Genomic DNA, 15,417 nt, shown 5'->3' with positions numbered 1-15,417 from the left:
TTTGAATGGTTGCACTTCCTTGCTTTTAAGTTCAAGATTTTGCCATTTACAAAGCTCATTGCATCTGGGTTAATAACTTTGCTCAAATGTGACAATGCAGTACGCTATCATTGCACTATCCAAATATTACAAACTTATAAAGTGGGATGTGACCATCTGTGTGACGTCAAAAAAGTCTATTAACTATATGAAAAAGGAAGAGGTTCCGTAGATTTGTAAAATATAGGAATTCCTGTGGCTCACAATAGTTTGAACAATTCTGGTATAACTCATATAAAGTACTGATTTATGTCCTGGCTATGTCTGTTTTTTTAAAATTTGTTTTCCAAGTGTAACGCACAAAAAGGCTACGATAAATCTTTACCCATTACAAACAAAGCCTTTGTTTTGATTGGTTGTTTGCTTCTAGGTTAGGGTTAGGCGGTTAGAGCTATGTGCTGACATTTACACATCACAGCTTTCCCAGCACAATCCTTCTTTCAAAACAGAATACCCCAGTTTATACTGCATAGAAAAAATGACATGTCACTGTGATCAATATAGCAGCATAAAGTCAGTGTTTTTGGAAGCCATTACTATTCAGTGTAGTTAATGCATTTAGTGATGTCACCGTAGTTGGTATAAATCAACCTAAGCTGATTTTTCTGGGCACAAAGTCATTTCAGAATGACAGATTTGTCTTCTGGTGAGACCATGCTGCAGCTTGGTTTTGGAGAAAATAGATGTCTGGTTTTACACATGCATCTTGATGGAAAGAGCACCCTGGCTGATGTCTCTAAAAGGGGCAAAAATCAGCATCTATCATAACATAGGATGCATTATAGGCTGCAGTATGGTAAGATAATAGTGATACAAAGGTAATAGCTGAAGTTTTTAAGATTTATTTTTAAGAGTGGCTAAAATCGCACTGACCAGGAACAGAGAATCCTCTTCTTATATATAGTGCTTTACACTATATATTATTAGGGCCATATTCACTATCATGGCACATGTGGCAATAGCTCAGTCTTTTGGGAATCTTTTATATCCACCATCTGCTCAGTCTAAGCATCTGATTGGCAAAGAGAATAGTGCTAAAGATATGCCAGTGCAAACCTAACCAACAATTTCAGCAAGTGAGTACAGTTAGCAGAGCGCCCCAGCACCAGTCCCAACTAGTGGCGGCACCGACCAAACCTGAATGACCCTAGCCCAGACCCCTAACCCCCGCTCCGACCCCAGCCCCCAACAACCCCATCTCTATCTGCAGAGGGTACAACAAATGAAAGAGGGGTCTACCTGCTCCAAATGAGCCCGCCAACAAGAGCCGTCCCAGGACAAAACAGCCCCAACCCCCCAATGAATCCCAATCTCAACCCCATGAGCCCCCCACCATGAACCCAACATGAGTTTCCCCACAGGGCCACTTCCCGCCAGGATACAGATATCGAACACAAGAGACACTGAGGGGCACAGTCTTGGGACGAGTGGGGTAGGTAAACCATGGTTTGGTCGGGCAGATGAGGAAAAGTGGCAGCCATAGCTTAATTTGACATACTGAAACATGGAAAGTGAGCGATGCTGGTATTTTCGTCACGGATTGAGTTTTTGAGGTGGATGACTTTTCACTCCATAAACCCCCCTTGTCTGGTGACAAGGGGGGTTTATGGAGCCCAGCGGGTCTGAGCCTTACCAATTTGAGCTGCTGGCTCAAAGCACTGACTCAGCAATGCCCGACGCCAGCACTGCTGAGGCCGCGGAGAACAGAATGGGTCCAGAGTTTTAAAGTGATGTTAGCAGCGTAATTGCAGCATAATTGCTAACAGTCAAAGCAGTAACATTTACATGTAGATTTATATTGTCTCAAATAAACCATATGATCAAAGGTAAAAATCATAAAATGCTATGTTCAATGCTTGCAATTCCAACCCCTGACTCGCTATATGTATGAGTGAGATGGTTTTATACCCGAACACGGGGCTAAGATCTAGACGTATACCAAGCTGTACCGTTAGAACTCCTAAGAAAATTCAACTGTAATAACCACCGTTCAACCGAAAAAGGGCAGCACTAATAAAATCAATAAACATTTTTTAGCCTAAATTTTAAGGGAAATGTGGTAAATATAGCAAGATTTTTAGATATTTATACCGATGGAAAAAACACAATTTAATCTATAGTGATTTCATTTGAGTTGTGTAGGCTGTGCGCTAATAACTATATGTTTTTTGATATCAACAGAGATTATATTCAGTATGCTTCCATAAAAAACAAAAACATTTTCAGCTTAAATTGTAATTTCCATCCAGAACTGTGATACTGTCATGGTCCTAACACAGAGATGTCACAGAATACTTGGGGGGTCAAAGTTTTTTTAAAGAAAAAAGTCCTTAATGATTTTACAGCAACAATAATAAAACAGCACTAATATACATAGAGTAGACTTACAGTATATACCGTATTGTTGAGTAGTAGAGACAAGCTGCTACGACTCGAGTTTTTTCATGCTAGTGAAACTTAGCTAAATCAAATCTAAATTTAAACTCCTAATCAGCATCTAAAAAAAACTATTTTAGACATCAGAAAACTGTAGCTTTTAAATCAAATTGATATAAAATGTTACCTAGATGTCTATGAACCATTTAGACCTTGTGTAGATGTCTGTTCATCTAGGAAATGTGCTCTCCAGGCAACAAACGAGAAAGGAACACCAAGAGATATATACACTTTTAAGTAACTTGCTCATCAACTAAAACAACAGCTCTTAGTTTATATAAGAGGACTACAGACTGAAAACCTTTTTAACCAATGATGCCAACTGAGATGTTCTCCATTGGCTGCTTGAGAAACTGCCTCTTGTGGCACCAGAACCTGCTGGCTTTGTGTTTTGTTTTTCTTTAGAACCTGTAGCTTGTTTCAGCACTGTGATTGTTAAAGGAGATTGAATGTGTTCTCTTTCAACAGGCCAAAAATAACCCAAAACTTTACAAATGCAACGCACCCTGACCCCCCGTGGGATTACATTGGCTGCTCAAAGGTCAGGCATTAATAGGTAACCAGACTCTGGGCTGGCCAAGTACTGAAAACAGTACTTAGTTGAATACATACAGTTTTTCGTTATCACAAATTGTAATTGTTACAACAGTGATGACAAATAAAACATGAACCCTTCATAAATATTTATGAAATATTTGAAATAATTTTTCATCATTTTCTACCTTTTTAAGAGGAACAAACTGTTCATCAGAAATCTTGTATATTCTGGTGTTCATGAACACACATCAGTGAACATAAACAGTTGTGGCACGCGAGTGAACTACAGCCTCCTGGCTAAGGATGTTAATGGAGATTGATCTGTACTTAGAAAAAAGGTGTTGGGTGATGGATCTCTCATGGTAACTAGATAGTCATTAGAGACTTAAAAGTTTGTTTGGTAAAGATTATGAATGTGCAATCTGTGCATACCTGTTTTTTTTCAGTGCAGGGCCACACGGTGGTTCAGTTGTTAAACTCCAGATCCCAGATTCTTTACTTTTCTCTCTTGTGAAAAATTTATTCTGGACAGATGTAATCTGCTACAACAATAAATGGTCCACAACATAAAATGTCCAATAAATAGCAAAATTAGCATGGAAGACAGAGAAGAAAAACACACTGTTAGCACTGTTACCTTGCAGCAAGAAGGCTTTGAGTTTAAATCTTGGTCTTTGGTCCTTTGGCAAGGAGTTTGCATGTTCTGCCTCTGCACGCATGGTTTCTCACTGGGTTCTCCGTCTTCCTTCAACAGTCTAAATACATGACTGTTAAGTTTATTGCTTGAATCCTGCCAATATAAGCAGTCATAGACAATGAATGTAATGTTTTAGGTCATCATTCTGTTGGAGGAATAATGACATGCAACTGAGGCCTTCTGACTGGGTATGTATGGCTCCAGGGTGCTTTGGTAGCTGTGAGACTGTTCCTTCCGCTTATCCGGGACCGGGTTGCGGGGGCAGCAGACTCAGCAGAGACACCCAGATGTCCCTCTCCCTAGACACCTCTTCCAGCTCCTCCGGGGGGAGCCCAAGCCGTTTCCAGGCCAGCCGAGAGACATGGTCCCTCCAGCGCGTCCTGGGCCGTCCCTTGGGCCTCCTCCCGGTGGGACATGCCTGGAACCCCTCCCGAGGAAGGCGTCCAGGAGGCATCCAGTATAGATGCCCGAGCCACCTCAACTGGCTCCTCTTGATGTGGAGGAGCAGCGGTTCTACTCCGAGTCCCTCCCGGATGGCCGAGCTCCTCACCCTATCTCTAAGGGAGTGCCCGGCCACCCTACGGAGGAAGCTCATTTCAGCCGCTTGTATCCAGGATCTCGTTCTTTCGGTCATGACCCAAAGTTCATGGCTATAGGTGAGGGTAGGAACGTAGACCAACCGGTAAATCGAGAGCTTCGCTTTTCGGCTCAGCTCTCTCTTCAATACAACGGACCGGCCCCCATTACTTGTTCCTTGTTTTATGTAAGTTTTTTCCAAAAAAGTTTTACCTACTGTATGAAACTGCCTTTCCCCTATCTGAGCATGGCTTTAACTACACAACAATCTATAAGAGTCTGATAAACCTGAGGTTGCATTTGTTCCTGCATCCTTGTTGTGGGAGGTTGATTACAGTCTATGAAACTTATACTTTTTATTAATATTTGGAGCTGGAGTCACAGGAACATGAAGCTGATTGGAGATTATCTTGTAGCCCTTAACATATTTATATCTACAATCCTCTCTCTGAGCTTCTCAGACAGATTTGACATTTGCTTTCTCTTCTCCGTGTTCAGTGTGACGCAGATTGTTTGACATACATCACCGGATGAGTAATTTCTTTACACATTTGGAAAACCAAAGAGGTAGTCCTTCCAGGAACTTAAGTTGGAGATAATGTTGTTGTTGAGCAGTCACATCTCTATTAGTATTAAATCTTTGGATAATCTCCCAATTAATGAGTAACTGATTAAGTCTCTCTGAGTGAATTCAGAATTAATTACGCAGTGATCTATAGTTCAGCAGAAATGCATCTCATTCTGATTCCATTGAGTCTGACCTAGTTTGGTGTCTGGAGGACCTGGTTAATATTAACTCAATGGGCTCCCTATTATGTGTGCTGAAGCATGAGAGCTCCCCTTCTGTTTGGGGCATGCACAAAACCTTAGAAGCAAGATTGAAGTGGTTTATTATTGTTTATTGTATCTTATCAAAATTCTGGGTGAAATGACAGAGAACAAGGTGGCAGCATATCCATGATGGGAGGCTTGCACACACGGCTTAGTTGTCAAGGATTTACAGCAAAGGTTGGCTATACTAAGCTCATGCTGAAGCCAAACACAAGCTGTAGTTTGTTTAGTGAATTGCTGAACCCTGACGTCCTTAACCTGAGGCATATGGCGGTCATTTGATTATTGTGGGCCAATAGAGGATGGAGAAGGAAGATTTTAGGGAGGTGGAAAATGCCAGGAAAACTTCACCAAGCAAAGTTTTCTAAATTTGGATACATCCAATTACATTGTAAAAGGTATTGTGCACTGTGGTAAGTGTAGCAGAGTCTTAATCTAGAATGAAGGTAGTCTTTCCTGCTTAATGGGAAGCTGAATGTTTATCTAAATTAAACTTGTAGTTTATTAGAAACTTCACAGAAAAAAAGCGATTCATAAAGGTTATGCAATAATCCCCATCTACCGTTCATGTTTGGCTGAACTTTGCGCTGATACTATCAGTCAAAATCTGAAAATGATTCTGTTTATTTTTAGTGTCCCCTGCTGCCGAGCGCCTTCGCCATATCCTAGGTGAGGATGACACCACTCCAACACCAACAATTTTCACTGAGATGGACACACTACAACAAGATGGAGAAGAATTAGAGTGGAAAGAGTCTGCAAGGTACATTTACACAAAAATACATATATATGTAGTTATTGCTTTAGGATTCCAGGTCACCTTTAAAAGGGTCTGAAGGGTAAAACTTCCATTTGATTTTATACGGCTGATAAGTGAAAGCAGTCTAACTCTACATGTGACCAAAGTAAAAGGGAAAATTATGTAAAAGCATTGCTAATTGAAACACTAATTGATAGCCTGTGGCTAGAAAAATCAATATCTGTGTCTCTCTCCTAAAAGATAAAAAACCTGAACGTTTTTTATTGAATGTATCCTGTTACTCTTAAGGTAGTTTGAAATTCAAAACTGCCTGAACCACAAATTTTTTTTTTTCTAAATCTGGCTCCCCAATCTGGCCTTGGCAACTTCTGCTAACTGGCTATCGACAAAATATCTCCTGGATGTTATATAAACACGACGCTCTTCCCTAGCACCCCCCTACTAGCTGTGTGCTGATAGGACTATGCGGCCGATTGATAAAACTTCCACTTCTCTTCTCAAGTGTGTGTTGCTTACCCCTGCTGAGGTTTTAGGTACTATTTCAGACTCTATTCTGCTAAGAATAGAATCTGAAATATGATTTTTTTTCCTCCTATCTTACTTTACCTAAATGTGTAATTTCATTACTTTTTATAGATTTTCAGATTTCTAAGAAGGATTACCAGCAAAAGCCAATTATTATTAGTATTTGAACATTTGGACTAAAGTTGTTTTTACACCAATGACCAGAGATTTTTAGATTTCTTAGAAGGATTGTATTACAACAATTTCATACTTTTCATAGATTTTCAGATTTCTCAGAAGGATTACCAGTGAAAGCCAAATATTATTAGTATTTAAAAAGTTTGGACTAAAACTGTTTTATACCAGTGACCCAGCTTATTTGAATAATGGGACCAGAACTGCCTCATACCAGCGACCTCAAGGATTAATATTATCATTTTTCTCCTAGCACAGGATGAATTCCTTACCACAGAGGACTTAATGAGCTAATCACCTCTATTAGAAAGATTGGATTAGAACCAGCTCTTACCAGTAAACTCCCAAGGATTATTAGTGTCATTTGATTTGTTTTTCTGTGTTTGATTTTCTGTATCATTGTCTGTATCATTGTAATGTTTTTCCTCATGTACAGCACTTTGAGTGCCTTGTTGCTGAAAAGCGCTATATAAATAAACTTGACTTGACTTGACTTGACTCTTTAGGTGGGTGAAGTTTGAGGAGAAAGTAGAGGAGGGAGGAGAACGGTGGAGCAAGCCTCATGTCTCCACACTGACCCTCCATAGCCTGTTTGAGCTTAGGACCTGTCTGCAGACAGGAAGCATTCTGCTCGACCTGGAAGGTTATTCACTGCCACAGATTGTTGGTGAGCCTCTCAAGATATGTCATTTAAAATCTTAAAGGGATAGTTCAGATTTTTCTGAAGTGGTTCTATCTATCAATATTTTATGTCAAAGTAGATAACGCTTTATTAAAAATATCGCATTCAGTTTATTATTCAAATTGGTTAAAAGGTTTTCTGTGTAAGGATTTGACTGTCAGATTAGAACATTTGCATATACTGCAGCAGTTCATTTGTATAAACAGCAGAAATTGTCAATGCCAGTGTTCGGCTTGCCTTAGATCTAAATTCTGTGGAGTAAAAAAGTCCACATATTCTCACACAGAGTGGGTCAGTGCATGTTCTCATGTGAAAATATTGCTAATACCAAATAATCTGAATACTAAATGCAAAACATTTTGCCTCAGAGGAGATTGTGGATCGCCAAATAGCTGATGGCCTCATTCCTGCGGATCTGAAGGAAAAGATCATTTTTGTGTTGCTCAGAAAGCACCGTCACCAGACCAAGAAACCAATCCATCGCTCACTGGCAGACATAGGAAAATCCTCCAACACGCCCTCTAGTAAGCGTTTGTGCTGTGTGTTTGCATTTTCACTTACAAATCAATAAAGTTTTACCTGTAAGTGCTTGAATATTTCCAATCTTATTGCTTCCCTTGTTTTCTGCCATGATGATCATCATCAGTATCATCTTTCCATGCAAAATCAGCTCTTCTTTGCTAATTATTTCCATATCTGCTGCTGGTCTGTCAGACCGTAGTCCTCAGGTTAATCTGAGTCGTAGTACTAGTTCAGCTTCCGGGATCCATCGCTCCACAGAAGACCTACGCTCTCGGCAGTCAAGCAGCCTTGGCCGCCTGCGTGAGTCTCAACACACCACACAAACACACACATATGGCACATATACTATAGTTATATATGAAAAATACCAAATTAATAGGGGTGTAACATACACATAACTCATTTCCAATAATCATTATGTTCAGTGTTATTGGTTTGCCAACTAAATAAGCCCCTGGTGTGTTTATGAAGTGAGACTGCTTATTAAACAGCATTAACAGCATTTATTAAATGGCATGCTGCACTGCAAAGCGTAGGAATAGTAGCATATATGGCTTTCTGTATGTCCACTACTCGCTCTACACTGGTGCTGTAGAGAACCTAAAACAAAAAATATTTAACAGTTCTAAACCCTCCCATTCTTACAATGGTTTGGTGTGGAGTGCTTCAGTTTATATCTTCCTTTGTTCATTTTCTGTCATTGCACTTTAAAAAAAGCAATAATGACGCATAATAACTAATGGTTTGCTCATATGATTGAATTCAACTGGGAAATCTGTACTGCTAAGAGTTGGTACGAATACATGTACTGTTACTGTTACACCCCTAAAAATACATATGTGCCATCATTAGTTGACACCCCTGTTAAGAAGGTGCTAATGGCCTGCAACACTTTGCTGCCATTCTTCAACAGAGACCTTATCATCTTTCTCACTGTGCACTGCGAGAAGATAAGCATGGGTCCACATCAAGCCTATTGACCATTGACTTTTTAGACAGATCATATGTACAGGTCCTTCTCAAAATATTAGCATATTGTGATAAAGTTCATTATTTTCCATAATGTCATGATGAAAATTTAACATTCATATATTTTAGATTCATTGCACACTAACTGAAATATTTCAGGTCTTTTATTGTCTTAATACGGATGATTTTGGCATACAGCTCATGAAAACCCAAAATTCCTATCTCACAAAATTAGCATATCATTAAAAGGGTCTCTAAACGAGCTATGGACCTAATCATCTGAATCAACGAGTTAACTCTAAACATCTGCAAAAGATTCCTGGGGCCTTTAAAACTCCCAGCCTGGTTCATCACTCAAAACCCCAATCATGGGTAAGACTGCCGACCTGACTGCTGTCCAGAAGGCCACTATTGACACCCTCAAGCAAGAAGGTAAGACACAGAAAGAAATTTCTGTACGTATAGGCTGTTCCCAGAGTGCTGTATCAAGGCACCTCAGTGGGAAGTCTGTGGGAAGGAAAAGGTGTGGTAGAAAACGCTGCACAACGAGAAGAGGTGACCGGACCCTGAGGAAGATTGTGGAGAAGGGCCGATTCCAGACCTTGGGGGACCTGCGGAAGCAGTGGACTGAGTGTGGAGTAAAAACATCCAGAGCCACCGTGCACAGGCGTGTGCAGGAAATGGGCTACAGGTGCCGCATTCCCCAGACCTGGGCTACAGAGAAGCAGCACTGGACTGTTGCTCAGTGGTCCAAAGTACTTTTTTCGGATGAAAGCAAATTCTGCATGTCATTCAGAAATCAAGGTGCCAGAGTCTGGAGGAAGACTGGGGAGAAGGAAATACCAAAATGTCAGAAGTCCAGTGTCAAGTACCCACAGTCAATGATGGTCTGGGGTGCCGTGTCAGCTGCTGGTGTTGGTCCACTGTGTTTTATCAAGGGCAGGGTCAATGCAGCTAGCTATCAGGAGATTTTGGAGCACTTCATGCTTCCATCTGCTGAAAAGCTTTATGGAGATGAAGATTTCATTTTTCAGCACGACCTGGCACCTGCTCACAATGCCAAAACCACTGGTAAATGGTTTACTGACCATGGTATCACTGTGCTCAATTGGCCTGCCAACTCTCCTGACCTGAACCCCATAGAGAATCTGTGGGATATTGTGAAGAGAACGTTGAGAGACTCAAGACCCAACACTCTGGATGAGCTAAAGGCCGCTATCGAAGCATCCTGGGCCTCCATAAGACCTCAGCAGTGCCACAGGCGGATTGCCTCCATGCCACGCCGCATTGAAGCAGTCATTTCTGCCAAAGGATTCCCGACCAAGTATTGAGTGCATAACTGTACATGATTATTTGAAGGTTGACGTTTTTTGTATTAAAAACACTTTTCTTTTATTGGTCGGATGAAATATGCTAATTTTGTGAGATAGGAATTTTGGGTTTTCATGAGCTGTATGCCAAAATCATCCGTATTAAGACAATAAAAGACCTGAAATATTTCAGTTAGTGTGCAATGAATCTAAAATATATGAATGTTAAATTTTCATCATGACATTATGGAAAATAATTAACTTTATCACAATATGCTAATATTTTGAGAAGGACCTGTATACCTCAGGGAAACAGAAGTTATGGGTAGATAATCAAAAGCTCTTGAAAAATCAAAATTTGAGGTATTTTAGTTACATTTATTTTAAAGGGATTGTTAATCATACCAACAGCTGTGCCACCAGTGATTTTGAGCATTTGTGAACATTTCACAAAATGTTCACAAATGAAAGGCTGGATTTTTCTGAATTATTCAGGGTGAGATTTATTATAAGTCTTCTTACACTTCTTTACAATATTTTAAATCTTTCACTTTCTTAAATTGAATGTATTATTCTTTGATTTAATCAACACTGTTCTCTGCAAACTTCACACCCAGCTACTGCATGATTGCAACACTTAAGAATGCTTTCTCTGCTTTCTGTGTGCATATATCTGTATATACTTACCATGATATAATGTGCTCGGTATAATTTATTTTAACATAAAAGATTGTTGGTCCTATTGTGTGTACATTTGCTGGATTCTTTGTGAACCCATCTAGATTATTAAGGAATTTTCTTGGGCTCTCTGTGCAATGTTCTTGCTGGGTCTTGCTGGATTTGTAAACTGCATGAAGAAAAAAGCATGGGTAATTTATCCACCAGGATACAAGCCTTCATAGAAACAGCTGGTTATAAGGAATTACATTTCCCATAGTATCTTTCTTTGAATTATAACGTCATTGTTTTTTTAATAATTTTTCTCAGTGCTATTTAGATCAGTTCTTGATATTGCAGCCCTTCTGAAACTCAAAATTGAAACACTAATCAACTCCCTACCCAATGAAATACTACAGCTTTATTTAAAAAGAAATATTTTAAAAACAATACTCTAACATTCAAATTATAAATATGCCAATTTATGTCTACCTCAGATGTAAAGTTGCTACTTAACAAATATACCTGTCGCTCTACCAAAATATGAGTTTTAACAGCTTTTATATGACCTAACTTCTGCTGTTGGAATGATTGACCCAGTTTTTCCTCCAACTGGCTGCATGTGTTTTAGACCCTATTTTCACATCCTGCCCCTTTTTAAACTGCTTGGGTTAAGTCCATTCAGGACACTGTACGTTGGCACTCACAAGGTCTTACATTTATTGAGGTGTTCCTCACAGTTAACTTTTTGGCCCAAGACCTTTTCATCATGGATTTCTCTTTCGAGTCTTTACAGATATGGATGCCAATGTTTCATTACTTTAATCTTAGACAAATACTTAGCAGCAAGTGATTCATGAATGCTCACTTAAACCATTAAAAGTTATAATTTTTCTTCATTTATAAAGCTCCCCTAACCTTCCTTATAATACTCCTTTTCCAGCGTATCCATCTGCCTTGCCCTTATTTTATGAACCCTTAGATTCAGCTCTTTTAATGTTTTCAGCTGTTTTAATCACAGTAGTTTTAGGTATGTGATTGTATATGGATGTGGCTGTTTGGGGTACCTTGGTTGCCTCTCTGTACCCAGATGTATAGACTTAGTTTGTCATTGTTCAAGTTACAGAGCAGATGTAATAGTGAATGAATATTTCTAATAATAATTGTAACAACTGTTGAATCTGTAACCCACATATTATATCTCTATGATACCAGAAATAAGTGTGCTCTTTCTCTTCAGATCCTGCCCAAAGCCGAAGCATGAATGATATTTCAGACACGCCCAGTACAAACCAGGTAAATCTCTTTTTTGTATTTTGGGTAAATGTAACTAGTGGCTTAATTTTAGCATGTTAAGGAGGAAAGTTTTTCAATACCTTTACACCTGCTAAACTTTTTTAATTAGTGTTCATTTTGGATCATTGCTCTTAATTTTTGGACTTCTTTTTAATTGACTTTTTTTAAATGTAGTTTACAATACCATTCAAATGTCCGATTTTTTTTAAGCATTTTCACAAATTGGCACGATACACCCATAAACATTAATGTATTTTATTAAAATGTTTTGTGATATATAACAGAAAGCAACTAAGAAAGTAACTAAAAAATGTCAAAGTGGATGGAGAAGGATGCATAGTTTTTAAAGATTTTACAACAAACAATCTGGAAATTGAGGGAATGTGAGTGTGAGTTTCCCTATTAGTAAATACCATCTGCCTGATCTAATCTCAGTATAAATTCAGCTGCTCTGTAAAATCTTCAAAGTTCCACCTAAAGTGTCAGGACAGACCACTGATCAGAGTAGCAGTCAGCATGCCCATGGTAACACTAGAGGAGCTGCAGAGACTCAAAGCTCAGGTGGGAGAATTTGTAGCAAATAGGTGTCAGGGTAGCTGATAGTTTAGAACTCACACATCTGGTCTTTATGGAAGGCTAGCAGGACAAAATCATTTCCAAATAGGAAAAACATGTTTGGATTAAATGTACACCAATATGTAAAACAAAAAATTATGTTTTTGCTCTATCGACTAAGCTCTGACTTCCTCATTGTTGAAGAAAACAGCTGCTGTTTCAAACATCCACAGTATGTTATAAAAAGTAAAGTACCTCTGACAAAACGAAAAGAAGCTGTACATGTAAATACGACAACCTGCAAACTATTTAAACTATTAATTATTTGGCTATTGTTTAAGTCATTCATTTCTTATACTTTTTATTTATTTTTTATTATATTTTATATTATATTTCTGATTATTTTCTAAAAACATCAACCCAAAAGAGTGGATTGTTTCCTCTTAATCATATTTTGCTGCAATATGACGAATGTAAGTATCATGGTACTTTGTTCAAGTGAAATGAACAAATAAATTGAGGCCTTATTTGCAGTAATGATGTGGCTGCTCAAGTCTGTCGTGGTGTAGAAAGAGCTGAGCTAGAAAACAATGTCTAAATTTATTGGTCTGTCCATGTTCCACCAACAGTCATGACATGTGGATCATGACTGAAAGACGTTTCTTCTGTAGGGTGGCTGGGCTCAGTCTTAGACACAGGGTGAGGAGCTCTGTCAGTCGAGGGGAGTTTAGAGTAGAGCCGCTTCCAATCCACATCAAAAATGGTCAGTTGTGGTGTTAAGGGTATCTGGTCACGTGCGGGCGCGTCCCTTCTGAGGTTTTAAGATCCTGCGACGGATGGATGGATAGATGTCAACAGGACTTCTCTGAACATTAATGTACAGATCTTTGCCACCTAGTATGTCGAAGCAGAGCAGTGGTAGAATTTGCAACAGAAGTCCAGCCTGTTTTAGGCTGTCGTGGGACATTTTTCTTTGAGACTGAAGAAGTGGATTTAACAGAATTACATGATGAAGTTTTATCTTTTCTCTTTACAATGTAGTGATTTTTATTGTCCTGCGCACTAGAGGGCAGAAATGTCAATGCCCAGCGACATAATATGTACACAGAATCATTTTAAAAATCTAAGAAGATAACTAATCACAGCAAATATCTTTGCTATGTCAACACAAAGACAATAGAAATCAGTTGAACCAGTATGTTGCACAAGTACCCATATGTTTATAGTTAGCAGAACAGTTCTGCTCACACCTGTCAAAATGTGTCGAAATAACCCGGCGATTCTCCTTCCATGATAGGGTTTTTGTTTGTGATGAAAAAATAGAACTAACTAATCGCCTTAATCCACACAGTGTAGTGGATTAAAATGGGAATTTGTTAAACTGTGCTTTGCATGCATGCATGTTCGCACGAATAAGTGTTTGTTCAAACGGATATTCCGACAGTTTTTTTCAGTGACATAATAAAATTTGTATCAGTTATTAGTAAACATATCTAGTTTTCACTTTGTGACCCAATTGGAATTATCACTACATGAAGCTGCTCCCTTTATATAATTCTGGACTGGTTACTAATACTGTAACCTTGCCACTCCTATGCATCAATGCAAATTTCAATTGCTTGAATAAACATGTGTGCCAAGGTTGACTGATCTCTACTTATATCATCCACTTATACTAGTTATTTAGCTCTGAAACACTTGTTCCATTAATAATGCATGGAGAGAAGGCTTCACTGAATCATTAAATGCTGGATACAAAATGTCCCATAGCCATGTTACGTATTAATTCACAAAGCAGTGTACAGAAAGCAGTGTCAGAAATGAAATAAAATCAGCTGCCTTGGAATCATAGAAAATGAATTAAGAGTGATTTTTAAAACTGTCTTAAAAATAAATTAACAGAGATAATAAAAAAAAACATGACAGTGCCTGCACCATTTTTTTATAAATATAAATTTCTTTCTTGACACACTTTGTATTTGAGCATATTTGCTAAACTACAGAGGGGCTAAATGTTCCCATTGCAGCCCTACTAGTAGTAAACCTGATTGTTGTCCATTGTTCAACTGACTGTGGGCTCAAGAACATTTACATCACCTACTATGAGAGAGGTCTTCTTCATGCATGGATCTTTTTAGTCTGTGTCATCCCTTGTCATTACTTGTCTGTGTCATCATTCACACACTGCTCCATTAAAAAGATCCTGGAATTGGCCCAATATCAGTCAAAATTTATTTCTTTAAATTCTGTCTAAGTAAAGTGTTACATATTTTGTTTGTTAAATAAGAAGCAGAAATCATGTGGAGTTTGTGTTACACTGGGAAATATCTGGAAACAAACTTCAAAGCGAGCAATAATGAAACATGCACATGTGACTGACTGAGTCGCGTTAAGTATTTGTTTCTGAAAAGCTGGCTTTGCACCTCTGAATTTTTCTTTGTTCTTGCTAGTTTTCATGGTCATGGGGTAAAGTAGGGGACAAATGTTTGCTACAAGATTTAGAAATGCACAAAAAAAAATATCCAATGTTATATCGGGGTAGTTTATTAGCAGTTTAGGATCAAGATGCAAAGACAGGGAGTAAAAGAGGACCAGCTGGTGTATTGACTCTGAAAGCAGCATTAACAGATTATGAAGAGATTTTAATTTAAGCGCCCACCACTCCACTGCCACGTGCTTTTTGGCTGAGAAGCAGGGGTACACAAAAACAAAACTGTAACACAAAGTTACAGGATTTTTTTTACTGTATGTTTGCAGTTGTTAAAAAAAAACAAAGTAGACAGAGCCTAGGAGGAACGTAAGAGTGTAAAGCCCACTTGTTATACAGGTCCTTCTCAAAATATTAGCATAT

General features: G+C 38.7%; 1 protein-coding gene across 1 annotated transcript in view; it reads left to right on the top strand.

Annotated features, from left to right (window-relative positions):
* The window catches only part of slc4a5b (solute carrier family 4 member 5b), an 84,966-nt gene that overhangs the window by 14,756 nt on the left and 54,793 nt on the right, over positions 1 to 15,417 (top strand). Inside the window, exons 4-8 of the mRNA XM_047372925.1 lie at positions 5,750 to 5,879; positions 7,082 to 7,242; positions 7,626 to 7,781; positions 7,972 to 8,079; positions 11,956 to 12,011. Of these exons, the coding sequence (XP_047228881.1) occupies positions 5,750 to 5,879; positions 7,082 to 7,242; positions 7,626 to 7,781; positions 7,972 to 8,079; positions 11,956 to 12,011 (611 nt within the window). The remainder of the gene's footprint in view (positions 1 to 5,749; positions 5,880 to 7,081; positions 7,243 to 7,625; positions 7,782 to 7,971; positions 8,080 to 11,955; positions 12,012 to 15,417) is intronic.

Source organism: Girardinichthys multiradiatus, chromosome 8, assembly GCF_021462225.1.
Source record: "Girardinichthys multiradiatus isolate DD_20200921_A chromosome 8, DD_fGirMul_XY1, whole genome shotgun sequence".
Classification (NCBI taxonomy): domain Eukaryota; kingdom Metazoa; phylum Chordata; class Actinopteri; order Cyprinodontiformes; family Goodeidae; genus Girardinichthys; species Girardinichthys multiradiatus.
This window is presented reverse-complemented; position numbering and strand designations above follow the sequence as displayed.